The sequence below is a fragment of the Barbus barbus genome (genome assembly GCF_936440315.1).
Source record: "Barbus barbus genome assembly, chromosome: 10".
NCBI lineage: Eukaryota > Metazoa > Chordata > Actinopteri > Cypriniformes > Cyprinidae > Barbus > Barbus barbus.
Window position 1 is genome coordinate 19,438,609 of NC_136738.1, and position 23,174 is coordinate 19,461,782.

General features: G+C 37.7%; 4 protein-coding genes across 4 annotated transcripts; all 4 read left to right on the forward strand.

Annotated features, from left to right (window-relative positions):
* Window positions 1–1,204: 1,204 nt before the first annotated feature.
* Window positions 1,205–8,855, forward strand: LOC306875628 (gamma-crystallin M2-like; the record flags this gene model as incomplete). The annotated part of the gene is made up of 3 exons (XM_079426313.1): window positions 1,205–1,343; window positions 8,186–8,454; window positions 8,583–8,855. 3 exons carry the CDS (start codon window positions 1,205–1,207, stop codon window positions 8,853–8,855), a joined length of 681 nt encoding a protein of 226 aa, XP_079282439.1.
* Window positions 8,856–12,556: 3,701 nt separating this feature from the next.
* LOC306875629 (gamma-crystallin M2-like) lies at window positions 12,557–13,313 on the forward strand (the record flags this gene model as incomplete). Its single annotated transcript, XM_079426314.1, has 3 exons — window positions 12,557–12,560; window positions 12,644–12,912; window positions 13,041–13,313. 3 exons carry the CDS (start codon window positions 12,557–12,559, stop codon window positions 13,311–13,313), a joined length of 546 nt encoding a protein of 181 aa, XP_079282440.1.
* A 2,817-nt stretch (window positions 13,314–16,130) lies between these two features.
* LOC306875687 (gamma-crystallin M2-like) lies at window positions 16,131–16,744 on the forward strand (the record flags this gene model as incomplete). Its single annotated transcript, XM_079426368.1, has 2 exons — window positions 16,131–16,373; window positions 16,472–16,744. Exons 1-2 carry the CDS (start codon window positions 16,179–16,181, stop codon window positions 16,742–16,744), a joined length of 468 nt encoding a protein of 155 aa, XP_079282494.1. The 5' UTR covers window positions 16,131–16,178.
* A 2,877-nt stretch (window positions 16,745–19,621) lies between these two features.
* LOC306875686 (gamma-crystallin M2-like) lies at window positions 19,622–20,267 on the forward strand (the record flags this gene model as incomplete). The annotated part of the gene is made up of 2 exons (XM_079426367.1): window positions 19,622–19,864; window positions 19,995–20,267. The coding sequence occupies exons 1-2, from the start codon at window positions 19,670–19,672 to the stop codon at window positions 20,265–20,267; spliced, it is 468 nt and encodes a 155-aa protein (XP_079282493.1). The 5' UTR covers window positions 19,622–19,669.
* Between the last annotated feature and the right edge of the window lie 2,907 nt (window positions 20,268–23,174).

The following is a 23,174-nucleotide window of genomic DNA, read 5'->3' on the forward strand; positions in this document are numbered from 1 at the left end:
ATCGGCCAACCCCTCTAATGACATACATCCCTGGGAACCCGAACTCCAGGCCCTCCATAGCCAACCCCTCTTTAACACCACCTATATCCACCTTCAATGGCCCATCCCCACTCCATTCATTCCAACAGCACTACATTCGGCCTTGTCTGTACTCCCCCACTGCCGCAGCAGTGACTGCACCCGCAGGAGCCCTATATGTATTTCTCCACTGCTGCTGCAGTGTCTGCTCCCGCAGGAGCCCTATCTATATTTCTCCGATGATTACCGAGCTCGGAGCCCTCTCCCTAGACAGCACGCCAAATACGCATAAACTTACTCCGTTATTATTATGTGTAAGTGTGAACTCGTGAAAAACACATTGGGGGACACAGTTATAATCTGTGTCATCTGAAGGAATTTCAGGTTTCTCTGGATGTCTGGAGCACACTAGCATGATCTGGCACCAGATTCAAATAGCCAAGAGGGAGAAGAAAGACCTCAATGTCATTTTCTTTGATCTGGCCAATGCATTTGGTTCTGTTCCCCATCGCATCCTCTGGGCTGCTTTTGTTTTCTTCAAAATACCAGAGTGCATCACAAACTTGGTAAAAGCCAGTATGCAAGACCTGTGGTTCAACTTTATTAAACCAGATTTCACCATCATGTGGCAGCATCTTGAGGTGGGCATAATGCCACTAGCATTTACCATGGAGATGGATGTTATTATTAAGGTGTCTAAGTGTGTGGTTGGCAGCAAGAATGGGCCAGGATGAAGATCAGTCCATCCAAGTAAAGAAGCATCTCTATTCTCAAAGGAAAGCTGTCTGACCAAAGGTTCCCAAATTGACAATGACCCCATATCAACAACACTGTGAAAGCCAAACAAAAGCCTTGGAAAATACTAGGAAGAGCCTAGATAACAAGAAAATCAGTTGGAGGGAATTGCGGGAGATGGAGGATATGTAGAATCAGCTTCCTGCTTCAGGCAACCTATAAAGTCTTGCCCTCACCCAAAAATCTCCAGCAGTGGTTGGGGGAAGACCCATAATGTGCCCTATGTTCATCATAAATAAAAGGAAGTGTTATTATAATTTCCTGCTTCCTTCAGACACATCCTTACCAGCTGCAAGGTAAGCCTGTCTCGGGGAGGTACAAACTGAGACACAACCAAGTGCTAAAATGCCTGGCTGCAGTGAGTGAGGTAAAAAGAATAGCCACCTATGCTATGCTCTTCAGAACACCAAGCACCACCCAGGCAGTGCTATTCACCTGGGAAGGGCAGAAAGTACAGGGAAAGCTTCCTTCATCGACCAGGGATGTGCATGTCAAAGGAGCCTGGTACTGGAAAATGTTGGCTGATGTGGGTCAGCAACACATATTCCTGCACAAAATTGTCAGTATTAGCCAAAGACTAGACCTGGTATTGTGGTTCAGGACCCTTTTTTTAATTGATAGAACCCTCGGAAGATGCTATTGATTAAGCAAATGAGAGGAAGAGGTTTCTGCAGAGATGGCAGTGGACCCTCAACAAAAGGGACAGAAAGCATCCGGTGGAGATATGTGACATTCAGCTTGAAATCAAATTTTTGATTTGGCCACCTCTATGTGCAGAACACTATACAATGTAAATCATGTAAATTATTTTACATAAATAAACAAGAAAAGGTATAGTACTCAAGGTCATTACACTTGTGGAATAAATGGAGATGTTCACAAATCATTAAAAAAAGCTTTGGTAGCTTCTGACATTAGATTTTATTAGACTGCACTAGGGGTATCCCCGACTAAGGATTTTCATAGTTGAACTGGAATTTTCGAATTTTGCAGATATTCGACTGATAGTCGAATAATATGTTTGGGGGTGGGGCAAAATACATTACCAAGAGACAGTCATAATTACTGACGTTAACACAAAGCGAAAATGTGTAATAGACACCTCGCAGATACAAAAGTAATGTTTTATGTTTTGATTTAAAGATAGTTAACATTAAACGCCAGCGAAAATTTACAAGGGTGCTCTAATTATAACGTTATGTAGGCTATATGGCAGTAGTAATTAATGTTCTGTATTTCTGTTTTGAGCTGCGCGCTGAAGATGACCAGTAGAATCAAGCATTTGATAGCAGTTTTTTAATCAGTGGGATTTAACTAATTTATCTAATATAGAATAGCCTACGCTTCGTTATTTATAAAACATAATGTTAATGTTACGACTTACAGGCTATCTGCACAGAATGCCCCGAATAGAAGTGAACGTGTCCGTGCGGCTCTGAATGAACTCCTTTTGTCGACGCGATCTACACGCAACAACGTGTAGAAACACGGCAACCAAACTCTAAAAATGCACAGCGTTTTATTATAATAGTGCTATCATTATAATGTTATGTATATGTAACGTAATAAAAGTAATATTAATATGTAATTTAAAGAAATAGTTTAATTTAGCTCAAAGGGAATCATTTATGATTTTATAGGGATTTGAACAGAATCAGTGTTACGGCGATTCACTGAACGAGCCGTATAACAAACTCTGCACTGGATATTAAAATCCAAAATATAGTGAAAACACTATTTAATATCACAGTAACAAAATCGGCAGATTAAGACATTAACTTGTGAGCAGAAAACACAAGATACTTCTCTTTTCAATATAAATAAGATTTTATTTATATAAACCTAAGACATAAACTAATCTAATACATGAACACAAGCATTCACACGTTGCAGAAAGAGAGAAAGTGAGGAAAGGATGAGTTTAAGAGAAGGGAAATGTGATATCCCAAGTTTACAGCAATATGTTCAATTGCATAGACCTGAACAACCATCAATCACTTATTTAACCCTCGCTTTGGGTTTCTCAATGAGGCTAAAATTGGTATCAAATGCACCTGATTCAGTTAGAACCTGGAGGTGTACTTGCTTGCTTTGCCTGTGTTAAGAGGTTTCCTTTGTGTTGTCGTTGCAGACAGGGGGTTCCCCGAAGTTGGTGATTGGCTGGAAGTTCAATAGTCTTTGAAGTGAGGTCTTGGGCGTTGGTTGAGGATGCGGAGTTGGTCTGGTTGAAGTTTGAAGTGGCTGCAGTCGGAGCTGAACTTTGCAGCAAACTTACATTAGAACACGAAACTCCAGGGAAAGAAAAGAAACTAAAGTAAAAGAATAAAAATAAAAGGATATAATGAGACTAGGTGGCTTTCTTCTCATTATGGTAGCAGCTGGCACGTGGGCCAGAGCACGCTCAAAGACCAGCGTCAAAACGCGGTGGCAAAAGAGAAGCACAAAGGGCGTAAGAGAGTAAGAGAGTAAGAGAGAGTTTGATGGTGTCCTGAGTTTTTAAACTCGGCTTTCAGACCGTCCCATCTGGACGTCTTGACCAATTAGATACTGTCCTTGCTTGGGGAGTTGCTCTGTTCCTCCCCCAAATCATAAATCAACTTGTTATCTGTTCAGTCAGAGGTCCGAACTTTACAGGCTCTTGCAAAGTATACTTTTGAACATGATTTCTATAACAAGACTATGATGCATTTGACAAAGAATTGATTGGAAGAAACATTTAAAGCATGAATTTTCAAACTCATACATACTAAACATGAATATTACCCTTTAAGGCTTAAGGTATTCAATACTTATTAAAAGCAAGACATACACAATGAGTGATTAAAACATGGATAGTCTATAATATGTGGATTACAAACATAATATGGGGTTCTGCATAGAAATGTCCGTTTAGGATGATTTTATGTGCATATGAAAAAGAAAGTCTTTGTATAGTTCTATGGTGAACGAAGGCGTGTTCTTTAGACAAAGGAATTTTGGTTTGGACTGTCTTCTATGTGGGGGAGAAGTCAGTCTAAGGAAGCTCGTGAATTCAATCGTGGAACACGTGATGGCCATCTCTTTGACAATCAGTCTTGATTATTTGCCCCAAATTTGACGGTCTCCTTCCTGAATTGGAATTATCAATAAGTGTTCTTTTGTCTCAATGTTGCAAGCTGTTTTGTGAAAGAGGCTTTCTGGTTAGGTTTGCTGGTTAGGAGCCAGGAATCCGATTTATGACGTTGTCCTGTTACAGCTTTGAGGCCCCTCTTTCTGCAATCTCAGCTTCTCAGGTTTCAATGCTGATGCATCTTACATTTTTCTGATTCAGTCTCTGATATCCTACATATACGACAGTCCCAGGCATAGTTATTAATATTATGCATTGTTGTTTGTACTGCTCGTGCTGCGCGTTGATAATCACTGTACAAGCGCTTTACTTCAGCGTGATGCATCTTATGCGAGATAAATAATACACAATATATTATCCGGGTGCCATGTTTTGAATTCACTTATACCCCACCTGATCGAAAAAATTACGTCTTTAACAGTTTGAGTCTTGTTAAAGTTTTAAATCCCTGCCGCCAAGATGCTTCTCTGTCCATCATGGATTATGGAAAGTAAAACTTAATTTAAATTTATAGGGGTGGTTGGATTTTTTCACGCATGTTAAAATATTTATTTAAAGCTTCTTTCTTTTCAGATTCTTATTTATAGTATTATCATAATAGGCTGTATATAAATTTATTGGGAGAAAACCAATGTCTATGTGACTTCAGACATTTGAGCAACCCCACATAGCCAAAATGGCATGATCCTAACACCCCGCGAATATTCGACTGTGAGATTGGGAGTCGAATCAGGCTCCTCATATTGAAGCATCGAATCGTCGACTATTCTGGGTCACCCCTAGACTGCAAATTTGATATCATGGAATATTTGTCTATATCTTGCTATATATTTGACTATAAGCACAGACTAGGGGACATGAAAGAGAGCTGGCAACTACAGGTCTATTTGGATAGATTCTTTATTACTAACATATACAAGCACAAAGCCATTCAAACCCATATACACTGATCAGCCACAACATTAAAGGGGTGGTTGACTGTTTTTTTTTCTAGGCTTGATTGTGTTTAGGGGTGCAGTCTAACACGTGTTAATGCTTAGTTTTTTATAAAATGCATTATTTTTCACATAATTTACCTTTATTCTAAACCTCGCTGTCCCTTCTCCGATATACGCTCTGATGATTTTCTGTTTTTAAGAAGCCCCTCCCTCAGAAATACGCAATGGGCTCAGATTGGTTAGCAGGCCCAGTGTGTTGTGATTCGCTAAACCACCAAGTGCACGTGCAGAAATGTCACACCCTTCACCTCAGAATGCGCTCGGTGTTGTATTGTAAACAGTGACGTTGTCAATATTGCTTATCAATTTGAGCCCGAATGAGACCCAGAGAATATTAGTGAAGAGGATCGCACAGCTTTAATGCTTCTCGCAGCTATGTGAAAAATATCTGTCTGTCTATACACATATAGAGTATTATTGGAACACAGTTCATTGAAGGAGCTGACGAGCTGATGATCTGAATGCGTGAGAGAGAGTTGCAGAGCAGGGGGACACAAGGAACAGGATTAAGAACCGCTGCTTTAGAACATTGATTTTGAAACTTGTGAATCCATTAGAATCATTAGAAGACAGAATTGCGATTCATATATGAACAGATTTTTTTCTGCACCCTTAGTATTGATGGCATGGCAACAACTCTTCCTCTTCTCTAAAGCAGAGGAACATAGCACCACCCCCTTTTACGAGCCGTTTTTGTAGGCAATTAAACTGCAGATATTGTTTATGCTCAAACAGCAACATTACACACTAACTAAAGTTAAAAAAGTGAAATCACAATTAGCCACCCCTTTAAATCACCTGCCTAACATGTGTAGGTCCCCTTTGTGCTTCAAAAACCGGTCTGATGTGTCGAGGCATGGACTTCATATGACCTCTGAACATATCCTGTGGTATCTGGAACAGAGCCATTAGCAGCAGATCCCTTAAAGGGCACCTATTATGCCCCTTTTACAAAATGTAATAGTGGTCTTGGGTGTCCCCAGAATATGTCTGTAAAGTTTCAGCTCAAAATACCCCACGGATCATTTATTATAACGTGGAAAATTTTATTTTGGGGCGTGTCTAAAAAAGAGCTGTTTTGGTGTTTATCAATTTAAAGGCAAATGAGCGGCATATCCCCCCCCCCACTCCAAAAGGGGGCATACTGTATATATCTCTGCTTTGCATACCTACAGCAATAAACATTCTGTAAAAAGGGAAGCCAAACACACTGAAAATGGGACGAAATAGTGCAATGTTACAGAGCTCGTGCTGCACTGACCTGTCACCAATGGACCTGTCATTGCGCGACCAACTCAACAGCACAGGGAAGACGTGTTTGCTAGTGCTACCAAATTGACAGCGTGGTGAAAACTAATCTCACCAGAAAGGCGCTGATTAATTAAAATACTTTGATAACGTAGGCACACAAATATGATTAAAAGTTAGCTAAGCACTTTAACAACATGACATTCACAAAGCAGTCTGGAGTGCAATGGTTTGCGCAGACATTTTAGTTTCATCTGTGGGGTATTTTGAGTTGATCAAACTTTGCAGACACATTCTGGGGACACCTGAGATTTATACATATTGTAAAAAGGGGCATAATAGGTGCCCTTTAACTCCTTCCCCGCCAACGTTTTTAAAAACAAGGTTGCCAGAGACTGCCAGTATTTTTGATGATTTTTACACAATTTTCATGGCCCCCAGAATATTTTGTTGCATGAATATATGAACATGCAGTATGTCAAAAGAAAGAACAGAGCCTCTGCTTTTAAACAACAACAAAAATATTCCTCATGCATTCTGTTCATATCAACACTTGAATATGGATACGTTTCTTGAAAAAGCAACATTTTGAACAGAAAACGAGAAAATCACATTTTTGTCAAAGACTATATCCAGATCAGATTCAGATAGATGATCAAAACATAGATGGAGTTGATTGCTTCCATTAAAGTCCAGGTGAACCGGAAGTTGCTGCCAACTTTATTTCAGTGTTGTGACGTATTTCCAGCAGAAACGGAAAATTGAATAGAGGGCAGGGTTTTATTTTAGCGCTCCTCCTCTCTGTCTCTCACTCATAGAAAGTTAACGGTCAGAGGGGTGTGTTTAAGGATATTCTGCCCAAGCCGTCAAACTGATTTCATCAAAAAAGGAACGCCATTCCATCTCCATTTGGAGATGCTCTGACCCCGTCGACTAACAGTTACTATTTGGCCTGCTTTCAAACAAGTGAAATTCAAGAACTGACTGTTCTCTTGCTGCCTAATATATGCCACCCTTTGACAGGTGCCATTCTAGCGATATAGTGTTCTTCATTTCACTTGTCAGTGGCTCCCGTGTTGTTGCTGATTAGTGTATACTGTAATGATGCAAAATCCCAAACAGTAACTTAACAACCATCTGATGCTTCCTCTCCCACTTCGCTTCCTGTCATTACTCTGTCCTATCTAAATAAATCGCAAAAATGCCAAAAACAAATCTTTATATATATATAAAGTTTCAGTCTGGATTGTACAAGATGTATTCAAAGGGATGTTTCTGCATTTATATCATTACACTTGTCTCTTCTGTGCTCAGCTTAGAGTACATGAGGACTGCAAAGCAGTGAAAGCAGACAACAGTTATGCGATTTTGCCTTTTTTGGTTTTATTTCACTAGTGAATAGAGCAGGAAATAGACTAGAGGTGGAAACTTCTGCATACAGTACATACATTCTGTACATATGTGATAATCAGTTAAAATTCTTAGATGTTAAAAAGTTAACATGCATTTGACATTCACATCTGAATCTACAACATTTGTGCAAAAAGTGTAGTACATTATACCCACAAAGGTAGGGTCAAAGGTATTCAAAGAACAATTGAAAAAAAGAACAACGACAACAAAAAAAAAGAACAGGAAGATTACAAAAGCATGTATGTTGGTCCTATGATGGTCTCTATGCCAACTTGCACAGTCAGGAATTGACTAACAATAGAGGCCCTGTAGTCTTTAGTCTTGGTCTAGTATAAAAGCACAGGCGACAGCAGTCAGTCAACAAGCAGAATCAGCTTCAGCTTCTCCCTTGTTGAACCACTGAGGATCAGCCAGCACAACCATGAAGGTAAACCTTGTTCCAACACCATTTTCCACTCAAAAATGATTTGATTTGGTATATTTCACTTTACATCACTAAAATATCGGTGCAACCATGATGGGCAAGGTAAATTTCATTTCAACAATAATTTAGTATTAAATTTAATTCAAATAACTTTCATTTCATAGATATAACTACAAAAAGTTAAAAGAATAACTCTGTTTTTTCAGGTTATCTTCTATGAGGACAGGAACTTCCAGGGTCGCTCTTGGGAGTGCATGAGCGACAGTGCTGATTTTTCCTCCCACATGAGCCGTTGTCACTCTTGCAGAGTGGAGAGTGGATGCTGGATGATGTATGATCATCCCAACTACATGGGAAATCAGTATTTCTTTAGGAGGGGAGAGTATGCTGATTATATGTCTATGTTTGGAATGAACAACTGCATCAGATCCTGCCGTATGATACCTATGGTGAGCTCAATTTGAGCTTATAAGATAACATATAATCAAAAATAGATTTATCTTTTATTTAATCTTTTTATTTATTTTTTAACTTTGCCTGATAAAGTTAAACTAAAATGACTTCTCTTCCACTACAGCACAGGGGATCCTACAGAATGAGGATCTATGAGAGGGAGAACTTCATGGGTCAGATGCACGAGATGAATGATGACTGTGACAACATCATGGACCGTTACCGCATGTCTCACTGCCAGTCCTGCCATGTGATGGACGGCCACTGGCTCTTCTATGAGCAGCCCCAGTACAGAGGCAAGATGTGGTACTTCAGGCCTGGAGAGTACAGGAGCTTCAGCAATATGGGTGGCATGAGATTCATGAGCATGAGGCGTATCATGGACTCCTGGTACTAGTGTTCTACTGTTTCAATAAAATTACTTCTCTACAAAAGCAAACGTGTTGTGAAAATGAGTATTCCACAAAAACACTTAAATTAACAAAATAATTTACATGCTGAAGGCTAATACACTTTTCTCGGTTACTTTTTCATGATAATTGTTATTAACTCTTTCCCTGCCATTGACAGAATTTTCTGTCATTTATAAGACAACGCTTCTCCACCATTGACAGAATTTTCTGATTTTTTGTTTTCACTGTTAGATGGTAGGAGGCACTCTTCTGAAAGAGTACAGAATCTCCTGATCAAAAGACAGGTGAAGAAGCAGAAATAAGCCACAGCATATGCAAATAGAGGCATGTGTAAAATAACGTGGCCATCAAACATAAAATAGCACTAAACAGCCCAATGTTAACGAAGGAAATGTCGATGCTAGAAGTGGTATAGGACTGTGCAAGCTTTGGGGGTGTTGATGGAAGTGATCTACTTCATATCTGTCTTGATCCCCGATCCAGACATTGTCTTTGACAAAAATTAGATTTTCTAATTTTTTTGTTGAAAATGTTTTTTTTTTTTTTTTTTTTTTTTACTGAAACCTACATTCAAGTGTTGTTAAAAAAGGAATGCATGAAGCTAGAATAAAGCAGATTTTGCAGACTCTGTTCTTTCTTTTGACACACTGTATGTTCATAGATTCATACATCAAAATATTCAGGGGGCCATGAAAGTTTTGTGAAAATTATCATGAATGCTAGTGGTGGCTGGCATTTTTTTGTAAATGCTGGTGGGGAAGAGTTAAACAGCCAAAGGCCTCAAAAGGACAGTATGATATAGTTCAAATCTAGAGTTTCAGGTTTATGAGAATGACTGAACATGTCATTTATGAGAAAAAAATTAGGGATCCTTATCATTAAAAAACCTGAATACATCTGAATATTTTAAAACAATTAAAGGTGCCATAGAATGCATTGATACAGTATTTTTAAATTGTTCTCTGATATCTACACAGAAGGTATGTGGCTTAGGTAAGGGCAAAAAATCTCCAGAAACGATTTTACATGTCCATTTACAACCCTAGGATTTCTCCCTAGAATGAAACGGTCTGTTATTGGCTTATTTGGCAGGGTCATGAATAATAATGAGCTCTGCTCTGATTGGCTGTTTCACAGTGCTGCTCAATGTTGAGCTCTGCTCTGATTGGCTGTTTCACAGTACGGCTCATCAGCAAGAAGGAAGCACAGGGAGGAAAATATATATTTAAATACTTTCTCTCGCAGTTATATCGTCAGGTAATTATACTGTATATAAAACGCGGGCATCAGGGAGCCGTTATTAATATGCGAGGCATTGAAACTGCTTTTGAACGATCCATCGATCGCGTTATAGTTCACTTTCAAGAGACGCGATCACACAAACTATGTTTACATTATGGAGCAACAGTACTTACCACACATTTCACAAGATCAGATGCTTGTCAGTGGTGCTCAGGATCTGTAAGTCATTCGCCATCATCCTCATCTCTCCTTACTGAGAGTGAAATCTTATGTACTGTAACAGGCTACCGCTAGCAAGGAGCTAACCATGTCCCTTTAGTGGCTCGCGTTATTTGCTTTCTGTGCCTTTCTGAATACAGACACCAACCCATCCCTGCACTTCACACCCCCTGCACGGCCTGGAACATAAAATAAATTTTGTTATTTTCGCTGTTGTCCGCGCTTGTTTATTTACAATACCTGCAGAGCTTCTGATGGTTCGGCCGGCTTAGAACAAGTGCGGGTTTATGCAAATGTTGGGGGCGTAGTGATCCCGACTGTTGCGTCACAGTCGGTGTTATGTTCTGATTCACCTGTTTTTCAGTGGTCTTTTTTAATCACGAGATTTACATATGAAGGAGAAAACTATGGTGTTTGAGGCTCACTGTATGTCATTTCCATGTACAGAACTGTTATTATTTAAATATGCCAGGGTAAAGACAGTTTTTCATTCTATGGCACCTTTAAAAACAAATAAAATCATTTAAATTAAACTCTTTCTTTGCTTTCATTATTTATTCCAAACCCTGCATACCAATGTGCATACTACCCACCCTATCTGCCCTAAATAGTATTGAAAATGACTATCACATATGTGACGAGTCGGCTGCCTCCCCCCTTATTATCATCCCCAGCCCGTCCCGTATTCGCCGCCCTTCGCCAGGCTCCCGACGGGAGTGGGTGTGCGAGAGAGGAGGGGCGCTGAATAGCCACGGCTGGCGGCGTGTGACGAGGCGCACCTGATGTGAATGGAGCCTCATCACCGTCGCTGCTTAAATGCCGAGCGCGCCTCTCCTCGGGAGACCGGGCTCTTCCCCGTGCATGCACGCTGGTGTCCTCGTGAGTCCAGGAAGGGTGCGTCGAGGAGGAGGACTGCCGCACCCGTGAGACGGCTGACGGGCCAGGATGCCGTGCCGTCGAATCCCCCAGAAGCGCCGGGAACCCAGGAGTTGGAAGAAGCCGCGCAAGAGACGCCGCCGCCACTCGCTCCCGGCCCCGAGAGGGGAGCGCGTGCGGCCACCGGACTCCGCCCCTTCCCTGGACCCTTCCCTTCTGAACACTACCCTCCGGCACAAGCCCCGCAGCACAACGAGGACACCAGATTCCCCGTTTATTTGGACACTTTCCCCCTTTGGACACTTTTTTTTTTACCTTTTATTGTTTACTAAAAACCTCTCCAAGGCTTGACGCCACACCCACTGTGTCTGATATATCAGTCTAAGTGAACAGAGCTTTTCCTAGCTTTTTCCACAGCATCTATTTCTCAAAATGTATTTCAAATTTGGAGAAGGGAAAAATAAAGTAACAAAAAACAAAAACAACAACATCAAGAAATATTGCTTGCATTCTATCTTGTGTTTTTGATACGAATCACTCAGCAACATTTATTGTGTTTAGGATAATTGTATATACACAATTTCATAGAAACACATGAATACACTTTTTAGACTTACATTAAAAAAGAGCAACAGCTAAAAGCAAAAGAACTGGTTGAGGAAATGGACAATAGTTGCTATGGGTAATTGTCAGTAACATCAAGGCAGAACTTTGCAAAGGGACACTGTATACGACTGCATATACCAAATGCTGTAAATATACATTTGCAAAACAACTATAAGTGACAAGCTTCCCCACGATGGCAAAAGCATTAAATATGGAGGGTTTAAAACACTGATAACAGTAGAAATACTGTATTTTATAAAACTACATATGAGGTCAGTGACTAAAGGTCTAGCCTAGCTATTTTTTTTAAACTCTGAATATTACACAGTTAGAAATACCTTGCTGAGAGAAATAATACCTTTAGCTGTTTATACCTGTAAATACATCATTAATACACAATACAAGAAATGTTTAAATTTCTGAAGTGTTAGGTATTAATAAATATGACTGCTAAGAACTACACAATGAGCTTTAGCTAGAATGGCCTCTATGCCAACTTGCACAGTCAGGAATTGACTAACAATAGAGGCCCTGTAGTCTTTAGTCTTGGTCTAGTATAAAAGCACAGGCGACAGCAGTCAGTCAACAAGCAGAATCAGCTTCAGCTTCTCCCTTGTTGAACCACTGAGGATCAGCCAGCGCAACCATGAAGGTAAACCTTGTTCCAACACCATTTTCCACTCAAAAATGATTTGATTTGGTATATTTCACATTACATCACTAAAATATCGGTGCAACCATGATGGGCAAGGTAAATTTAATTTCAACAATAATTTAGTATTAAATTTAATTCAAATAACTTTCATTTCATAGATATAACTACAAAAAGTTAAAAGAATAACTCTGTTTTTTCAGGTCATCTTCTATGAGGACAGGAACTTCCAGGGTCGCTCTTGGGAGTGCATGAGCGACAGTGCTGATTTTTCCTCCCACATGAGCCGCTGTCACTCTTGCAGAGTGGAGAGTGGATGCTGGATGATGTATGATCATCCCAACTACATGGGAAATCAGTATTTCTTTAGGAGGGGAGAGTATGCTGATTATATGTCTATGTTTGGAATGAACAACTGCATCAGATCCTGCCGTATGATACCTATGGTGAGCTCAATTTGAGCTTATAAGATAACATATAATCAAAAATAGATTTATCTTTTATTTAATCTTTTTATTTATTTTTTAACTTTGCCTGATAAAGTTAAACTAAAATGACTTCACTTCCACTACAGCACAGGGGATCCTACAGAATGAGGATCTATGAGAGGGAGAACTTCATGGGTCAGATGCACGAGATGAATGATGACTGTGACAACATCATGGACCGTTACCGCATGTCTCACTGCCAGTCCTGCCATGTGATGGACGGCCACTGGCTCTTCTATGAGCAGCCCCAGTACAGAGGCAAGATGTGGTACTTCAGGCCTGGAGAGTACAGGAGCTTCAGCAATATGGGTGGCATGAGATTCATGAGCATGAGGCGTATCATGGACTCCTGGTACTAGGGTTCCAAAGTTTCAATAAAATAATTTGTAACTAAACATTGTGTTTTGGAAATTAATACCACCTATATTTGCCTGATTAATGAATACAAAAATTACATCCGAGCTTAACGCACTCATAAATAAATAAAAAATAAAATAAATTCACAAAGCTGGAAACAAATAATTCATTATTCAAGACCTGTTTAGGATGAAAGCCAACAACAATTTATAAAAATCTCAAACATTAAAATATCAGCTAGTTTTAAAATCACTATAACGGCTGTGCAACATTAAGTCCACAGCCAGAGACCATAAATGCCTTCAAAATATGTTTTAACCACCAGGATATTGCAACCTTGAGAAGGCCACTTAAGCCTCTTAAACCTCATATAACAGCAGAGACGGGGCTGTCGAGTAAAGCGCACGACTAAGAAGTAGAGTTCAAGAAAGTAATTTGAATCATTCCAAAGGGAGAATTGAACAACCACATTGGCACAAAACAATAGCAGACAAAGGAACAGAGGAGAACACAATCAGGGAGAAATAGAACAGGTGTGGAGCTAATTAACAACTAAGGAAAAACTAGTGGAGGGAACACTAGAACAAAGGAAACAGAAGTAAATATACACGTGACAGAGACATTTTATTTTTGAAGAATTTTATTTATTAAGCATATCAAAACTTTATTTAATAATGAGGTCAGTTGGCTTAATTGTTTTATGGCTATTTGCTTGATTTTTACATAACATCAGATATCTAATTCGGACAAACAGAATCATCTTTCATTCTCAAAAAACATTTCCCTTTAGGCCCTCATTATAAAGACAAAATACTTGTTGAATCAGAGTTTTATAAAACAATGAACACAGCTGCACTGTTGAATTTTTACAGTACTGGCCAATATTATTCAGTCAACACAGCCTTACGTCAACATTGTAAGATACTATGAGAGAGTTTTTACTCCCAATTAGACAAATCAATCAACATCAATTTCAATTCGATACAGGATATTTTAGCCAGCTTGCTAGCCATTACTTTATTTTTAATAAGTGAATGCTTGCCCATTATCAGTGCACAAATTGATGAATGCATTCCTGATTTATGCAATACAATATACATTCAATCACTGTTAATAACTGGTAGGACCTGCACTTCCCACATATGCTCTCTTTACTATCTCCTTGCTATCAAATCACAATTCAAAAAGGAAAGTTGTTTGAGCAAATTGTGCAACATATACACATAAAAATGCATAATTATGTAATTGTTTACTCAAAGCTCATATTTTTTAATATCTCACTTTTTTTCTTTCTTCTATGGCACACAAACGTTTTATGTGAGTTATGTGAGTCTCCTGGCTGCTCTTTTTCTATACCATGAAAATGAATGTGATCTGGGGCTATCAAGTTCTAAAAATATAAAATACTATAAACAATATCATAAAGTATTCGCCGGTAACACTTCATTTTAAGGTGTCCTTGTTAAGTAACCCTTAGCCAAACCCTAATCCTGACCCTAACCATATATTAAGTACAAGTAGTTAAATAATATTACTCAGAAGCGAGAAGCGTTTGGAGCAGAGGTTTCCGATACAAACCACAGAGGCTGTGGTGATTTAAACTAGTTTAAAGGCAGATGAAACAGCGCTGCCATTCTCAACAACACTGAAGCGGAAAACAGGAGAAACATAGTGCAACAACAATGCAGTTAGAATACATTTAAATCCACAAATCACCAACATTTACAATGGATTTAATGTAGTAACAGTAACAGTGTGGTATTATGGCAGAAATGTAGGATATTCATATACCGAATTTTGTCCCACTTTATATTAGGTGGCCTTAACTACTGTGTACTTACATTTATTTATATTAGGTGGCCTTAACTACTGTGTACTTACATTTAAACTAATCATTTGGTACAATGCACTTATTGTGTACATGCATTCTTACATTGTACTTATATTTTTAAAAATACCTATATGTAGTTACATCTGTAATTAATTTCTGTAATTACATTTGCACTGTTGACCCATCCCTTACACCTTAACCCACACCTACCCATACCACCAAACCTGCCAGTAACCTTACTTACCCCAATAACAGCAAAAGTGTGTTGCAATACAATATGACCACAATAAGTATATTGTACTTATTTTTTGATGTAAGTACATAGTAGTTAAGGCCACCTAATATAAAGTGTGACCCCAAATTTTATAATATAATTAATGTGGACATATAGGTCAATTTAATGTAACGTAAAGGGAGTAATGACATTTAGGCCACATTACAGATATTTTTGTTAAAATCAGTTCTGTGCTTTTCTATTTATACAAAATAAATGTATGTAAAATGTATTTACAGATTTTTACCTCCTCAACAAAACTGAAAACTACTGCTACTCTCAACTCAAGCTACTTGTATATATAGTCATATATAACTGTATTTAGCTTAAGAGGTGTGTTTCAATCCTTTCATTTTATAAAAAAATAATAATAAAAAACGTTAGAATCATGACAAATATGTTTTAACATATACATAATAAGCTTTAGTTATAATGGTCTCTATTTGAACTTGCACAGTCACGAATTGACAGACAATAGACAGGGTGTACTCTTTAGTCTTGGTCTAGTATAAAAGCACAGGTGACAGCAGTCAGTCAACAAGCAGAATCAGCTTCAGCTTCTCCCTTGTGGAACTACTGAGGATCAGCCAGCACAACCATGATGGGCAAGGTAAACTTCGTTTCAACAACAATTTTCCATTAAATTTAATTGACATGAATTTAATTTTATAGATATAAATATAAAACAGTAAAAGAATAAATCTGATTTTTCAGGTCATCTTCTATGAGGACAGGAACTTCCAGGGTCGCTCTTATGAGTGTATGAGTGACTGTGGTGACTTCTCCTCCTACATGAGCCGCTGTCACTCTTGCAGAGTGGAGAGTGGATGCTGGATGATGTATGATCATCCCAACTACATGGGAAATCAGTATTTCTTTAGGAGGGGAGAGTATGCTGATTACATGCCTATGTTTGGAATGAACAACTGCATCAGATCCTGCCGTATGATCTCTATGGTGAGTTCCATAAATATTTGGTCACAGATTTATGTCTACATTTGAACTCAAGTTGGGGTGACAAAAAGTTAAATTAATGTACTTCTCTTCCACTACAGCACAGGGGATCCTACAGAATGAGGATCTATGAGAGGGAGAATTTCATGGGTCAGATGCACGAGATGAATGATGACTGTGACAACATCATGGACCGTTACCGCATGTCTCACTGCCAGTCCTGCCATGTGATGGACGGCCACTGGCTCTTCTATGAGCAGCCCCAGTACAGAGGCAAGATGTGGTACTTCAGGCCTGGAGAGTACAGGAGCTTCAGCAATATGGGTGGCATGAGATTCATGAGCATGAGGCGTATCATGGACTCCTGGTACTAGTCTTCTACTGTTTCAATAAAATTACTTCTCTACAAAAGCAAACGTGTTGTGAAAATGAGTATTCCACAAAAACACTTAAATTAACAAAATAATTTACATGCTGAAGGCTAATACACTTTTCTCGGTTACTTTTTCATGATAATTGTTATTAACTCTTTCCCTGCCATTGACAGAATTTTCTGTCATTTATAAGACAACGCTTCTCCACCATTGACAGAATTTTCTGATTTTTTGTTTTCACTGTTAGATGGTAGGAGGCACTCTTCTGAAAGAGTACAGAATCTCCTGATCAAAAGACAGGTGAAGAAGCAGAAATAAGCCACAGCATATGCAAATAGAGGCATGTGTAAAATAACGTGGCCATCAAACATAAAATAGCACTAAACAGCCCAATGTTAACGAAGGAAATGTCGATGCTAGAAGTGGTATAGGACTGTGCAAGCTTTGGGGGTGTTGATGGAAGTGATCTACTTCATATCTGTCTTGATCCCCGATCCAGACATTGTCTTTGACAAATATTTGATTTTCAAATATTTTTGTTCAAAATGTTTTTTTGTTTTTTTTTACTGAAACCTACTTTCAAGTGTTGTTAAAAAAGGAATGCATGAAGCTAGAATAAAACAGATTTTGCAGACTCTGTTCTTTCTTTTGACACACTGCATGTTCATAGATTCATACATCAAAATATTCAGGGGGCCATGAAAGTTTTGTGAAAATTATCATGAATGCTAGTGGTGGCTGGCATTTTTTTGTAAATGCTGGTGGGGAAGAGTTAAACAGCCAAAGGCCTCAAAAGGACAGTATGATATAGTTCAAATCTAGAGTTTCAGGTTTATGAGAATGACTGAACATGTCATTTATGAGAAAAAAATTAAGGATCCTTATCATTAAAAAACCTGAATACATCTGAATATTTTAAAACAATTAAAAACAAATTAAATCATTTAAATTAAACACTTTCTTTGTTTACATTATTTATTACAAACCCTGCATACCAATGCGCATACTACCCACCCTATCTGCCCTAAATAGTATTGAAAATGACTATCACATAGAATTTAGGATGGATAGTATGCACATTGGGACGCAGACAAAGTCTTCATCAGTGATAGATAGACAGTGCTTGATTAACTACAAATTTTTGATCATCCTATTGAATATAAATTTACAACACAAGTCTCCTCTCTCTCTCTCTCTCTCTCTCTCACACACACAAACACACAAGAGTTGGCATGCCTATCGTTATGAGGACATTTCATAGGCATAGTGGTTTTCAACTGAGCTAATGAGGACGTTTAGTTCTCATCATGTAAATGTGGTTAAACCAGTACAAACAGACACACAATCACACTCGCACAATCTTTAATTTTGATTACAGGTCCTATATGTAGTTCAAAAGCATTTCCTTGCAGGCTATCATAATGTACACAAAGCAAACTACTGATAGCCAAAACCAATAAAAACATGAGTTTGATGACTTTGTGTTGGTCTTCATATGAAGAGTTAATTTGCAAAAACAAATAACTCAATTTTAACAATTTTCAAAAATCATGTTTTTTCATTGTGCATTCCAATTAATCTCAGTCAAACTGCAGTTGGGTTATTTTGATTAGGTTAAAAAATAACTAAAAAATACAACTGACTAACACAATAAAACACAAGAAAAACATGATAACATAATAAAAAACATGATTTTTGAAAAATTAAAAAAACAAGAGTTATTTTTTTTTGCAAATAAATTCTTTATATATTCTTATGTGGGCTGGAATTATTTGTGACATCGCTCAGGATGTTTAGCTGCAGTAACATGATTAAAAACTATAAACTGCAAATAAAAATGCTTTTCACAGTCAACTTAAAAGAGAAAAACCTAATTTCATAACAATTACAACTGATATATCAGTCTAAGTGAACAGAGCTTTTCCTAGCTTTTTCCACAGCATCTATTTCTCAAAATGTATTTCAAATTTGGAGAAGGGAAAAATAAAGTAACAAAAAACAAAAACAACAACATCAAGAAATATTGCTTGCATTCTATCTTGTGTTTTTGATACGAATCACTCAGCAACATTTATTGTGTTTAGGATAATTGTATATACACAATTTCATAGAAACACATGGATACACTTTTTAGACTTACATTAAAAAAGAGCAACAGCTAAAAGCAAAAGAACTGGTTGAGGAAATGGACAATAGTTGCTATGGGTAATTGTCAGTAACATCAAGGCAGAACTTTGCAAAGGGACACTGTATACGACTGCATATACCAAATGCTGTAAATATACATTTGCAAAACAACTATAAGTGACAAGCTTCCCCACGATGGCAAAAGCATTAAATATGGAGAGTTTAAAACACTGATAACAGTAGAAATACTGTATTTTATAAAACTACATATGAGGTCAGTGACTAAAGGTCTGGCCTAGCTATTTTTTTTTTTAACTCTGAATATTACACAGTTAGAAATACCTTGCTGAGAGAAATAATACCTTTAGCTGTTTATACCTGTAAATACATCATTAATACACAATACAAGAAATGTTTAAATTTCTGAAGTGTTAGGTATTAATAAATATGAATGCTAAGAACTACACAATGAGCTTTAGCTAGAATGGCCTCTATGCCAACTTGCACAGTCAGGAATTGACTAACAATAGAGGCCCTGTAGTCTTTAGTCTTGGTCTAGTATAAAAGCACAGGTGACAGCAGTCAGTCAACAAGCAGAATCAGCTTCAGCTTCTCCCTTGTTGAACCACTGAGGATCAGCCAGCGCAACCATGAAGGTAAAGCTTGTTCCAACACCATTTTCCACTCAAAAATGATTTGATTTGGTATATTTCACTTTACATCACTAAAATATTACATTTGATTTTTCAGGTCACTTTCTATGAGGACAGGAACTTCCAGGGTCGCTCTTATGAGTGTATGGGAGACTGTGCTGACATGCACTCCCACATGAGCCGCTGTCACTCTTGCAGAGTGGAGAGTGGATGCTGGATGATGTATGATCATCCCAACTACATGGGAAATCAGTATTTCTTTAGGAGGGGAGAGTATGCTGATTATATGTCTATGTTTGGAATGAGCAACTGCATCAGGTCTTGCCGTATGATCCCTATGGTGAGCTCCATTTAAGCTTATATAAGATAACATATAATCATAAATAGAGTTATCTTTTATTTAGTCTTTTTATTTATTTTAAAATTTTGCCTGATAAAGTTAAACTAAAATGACTTCTCTTCCACTACAGCACAGGGGATCCTACAGAATGAGGATCTACGAGAGGGAGAACTTCATGGGTCAGATGCACGAGATGAATGATGACTGTGACAACATCATGGACCGTTACCGCATGTCTCACTGCCAGTCCTGCCATGTGATGGACGGCCACTGGCTCTTCTATGAGCAGCCCAACTACAGAGGCAAGATGTGGTACTTCAGGCCTGGAGAGTACAGGAGCTTCAGCAATATGGGTGGCATGAGATTCATGAGCATGAGGCGCATCATGGACTCCTGGTACTAGGGTTTATATTAATAAAATACTTTCTCTACAACAATAAACATTGTCCTGAAAATCATTAATGCCACTATTAACAAAACCAATTAAATAAATAAAATAATTTCTCTACAGAACTTATTGTATTCTGAAAATAATTAATGCCACTACTACAGGAGGCCCCCTCCCCAAACACACACACACACACACACAAAATACCACAAATTTAGGATAGGTTAATAATGTGAATGTGAATAATTTTTTTTTTTTTTTTAATACATGAAAAATGAATGGGAAATTACAGAGTCAATGCTGCAATGATGAGATTTATGTCTGAACATGCTAGATTTAATGTTCTAAATTTAAATAAGAACTTAAAACTTGAACCTGTTTAAGGACATGGATTGCAAGCTTTCACATTACATTTATCTATCACATCAACATGTCACACACACGTGACAGTCCAACAGTTGCCTTGAGCCAGCCCAAATCTAAAACTAAGACTAAACCATTATATCTTTTCACTTTTTATAAGAACATATTGACATACATTTCTATCATCATCCCCTTCTGTGAATTTGTGAAGAGGTCTGTCACACAGAGCCACATCAGGAATTAGTTGTGAACCACAGTACTAAGCCAAGTTATGAAAGGTGAACACCATGCGGACAGTAGTTATTTATTAGAGGCACGGGATGCTGAGCCTCCTCATAAATGTATCTTAAATGAAAATAACAGCTAATAAATGTACATTTTGTTTCACTCAGTTTTCCCAATAATGTGCATAACTTAAATGTATATAAAGTAAAAATGTATTTTTATAATTTTCTTTCATACATGATAGCCCATGATGAGTTGCAATCACTGTGGCCGACGACATAAAGGATATTCTCATTACTAAAATAAACAATAAAGCCTCCATCCAAAATGCAGCCAAAAAAGGTTTTGAGGGAAGCTAAATGAAAGTTGCTTCCCTCCACATATATCCAATCATTTTCAAACATAACTAATTTAGCCAATTAGCTTTCAGTTTCAGTTTGGTGTGTCATTAAATCTGCTAATGTTTACATTAATCCATCGGTTCTTAATCCTGGTCCTTGTGACCCCCACCACCTGCTCTGCATATTTGATATGTTTCTCTTATTGAGGTTTGCTCCATTCAACCGTAAATGGCCTGCAAAGTGGACTTCACATGATATTCCACCAGGATTCCAGTGCGAAAGGAGTGTATATATTCCATTCAAAGGTCATTATGCAAGACGTGACTACTTTGCAAATCTCATGATTACGGTTAAATAACCCTCCACACTTCTGTAGTAAGTTTTGTCTGTGCGTGAAGATGCTGCAGGCAGTGGTATAGCGCAAATCCGTGTTCTTAAGTGAAGTATACTTCAGGGCAGTGAACACTGTGTAGGGACCATGTCAATGGGAACACAGTTCATTCACCCTACACCTAAACTTAGCCCTCACAGGAGACTTTGTGCATTTTTAGATTTTCAAAAAAACACCATTTAGTATGTTTTTTAAGCCTTTTGAATTACGGGGACATAGGCAGTGTCCTCATAAACCACCTTCATATTGTAATACCTCTGTCATACCCATGTCATTATACAAATTTGTGTCCTCATAAACCACATAAACATGCGCACACACACACACACACACACACACAATTAACAAATTAGTGTGAACAGTGGGGCCAAATTGAAATTTTCCTTTCTCTAAACATAGGTGAGATGAAGGACTATAAGGCTCTCCATTGTAAAAATTCTTAAAATGGTCAAAGACTGAATATCAGGGTTTCTGCAGGTTTTATGAAAATAAAATTAAGAGTTTTTAATAAATATTTTGAAAAAGTGAAAAAGATACAAAGTAAATTTAAGGAATAAAAAGGAAACATAATACGTCAACATGTTCTCTTATGTAAATAAGAAGCACACAATTTGTTGTATTAGCAATATTTAAAAGTTTAAAAATACAACTTCCAGCCAATTTCTTTTTCTTTCTAATTAGGTTTACAAAAAAAAATTTTTTTTATCTTTTATGATTTTTTATTAGTATGATCAAGACTGATGTACATATAATGATGGGAACATATACTGCATCTGAAAGAATTCCATTTTTCACCACCAAACCCCCAAAATTGGCAACAGTTACAGTGTGTGCCATTTAGCATTACAGACTGGTTACTCACTAGGTTTTGTCTCTTTACTCCAATCACAGAATCAAGGCCCCTTCTGTGGATGGACAGAGCAAAGGATAAAGGGTTCAAAATCACTAAACATGCCAAAATGTATGCTTATAAAAACCACCAAACAAACCAAATCCATATAGCCAGAAGTCCTCAATCTAAAACAACAACCACATGATAAAAATACAAACTTCTAGGCTGTATCTGAAAGCTTAGGCAGCTGCCTTGTTATATTATGACTTGACAAGTTGTATTTGAGCATGAAGGTACCTACTGAAACTGATTTCAGAAAGGATTCTGAACCAGCATAACAGTCTATATGCAACAAAATAAAGTGTGCTTTGGTGATAAGTGAATTTGATTTCTACAATTTACAATCATTAGTATTTCAATAACAGTTTACATTAACATTATATAATGTTTAAATGATGCATTAAAATGGCTGGAACATTTTACAATCAACATAGATTAAATTATCTAAAGCATAACCTAATGTTAACAAATTTAAAATTATTGTAAAGTATTATCAGCATTATAATTTTTTCCGATTCACATTCTTTTTGACCAATATACTTATATTTTTCTAATAATTGAGTAATAAGGTCTACATACCAAGCTTTAGCTAGAATGGTCTCTGTTTCAACTTGCACTGTCAGGAATTGACTAACAATAGAGGCCCTGTAGTCTTTAGTCTTGGACTAGTATAAAAGCACAGGTGACAGCAGTCAGTCAACAAGCAGAAA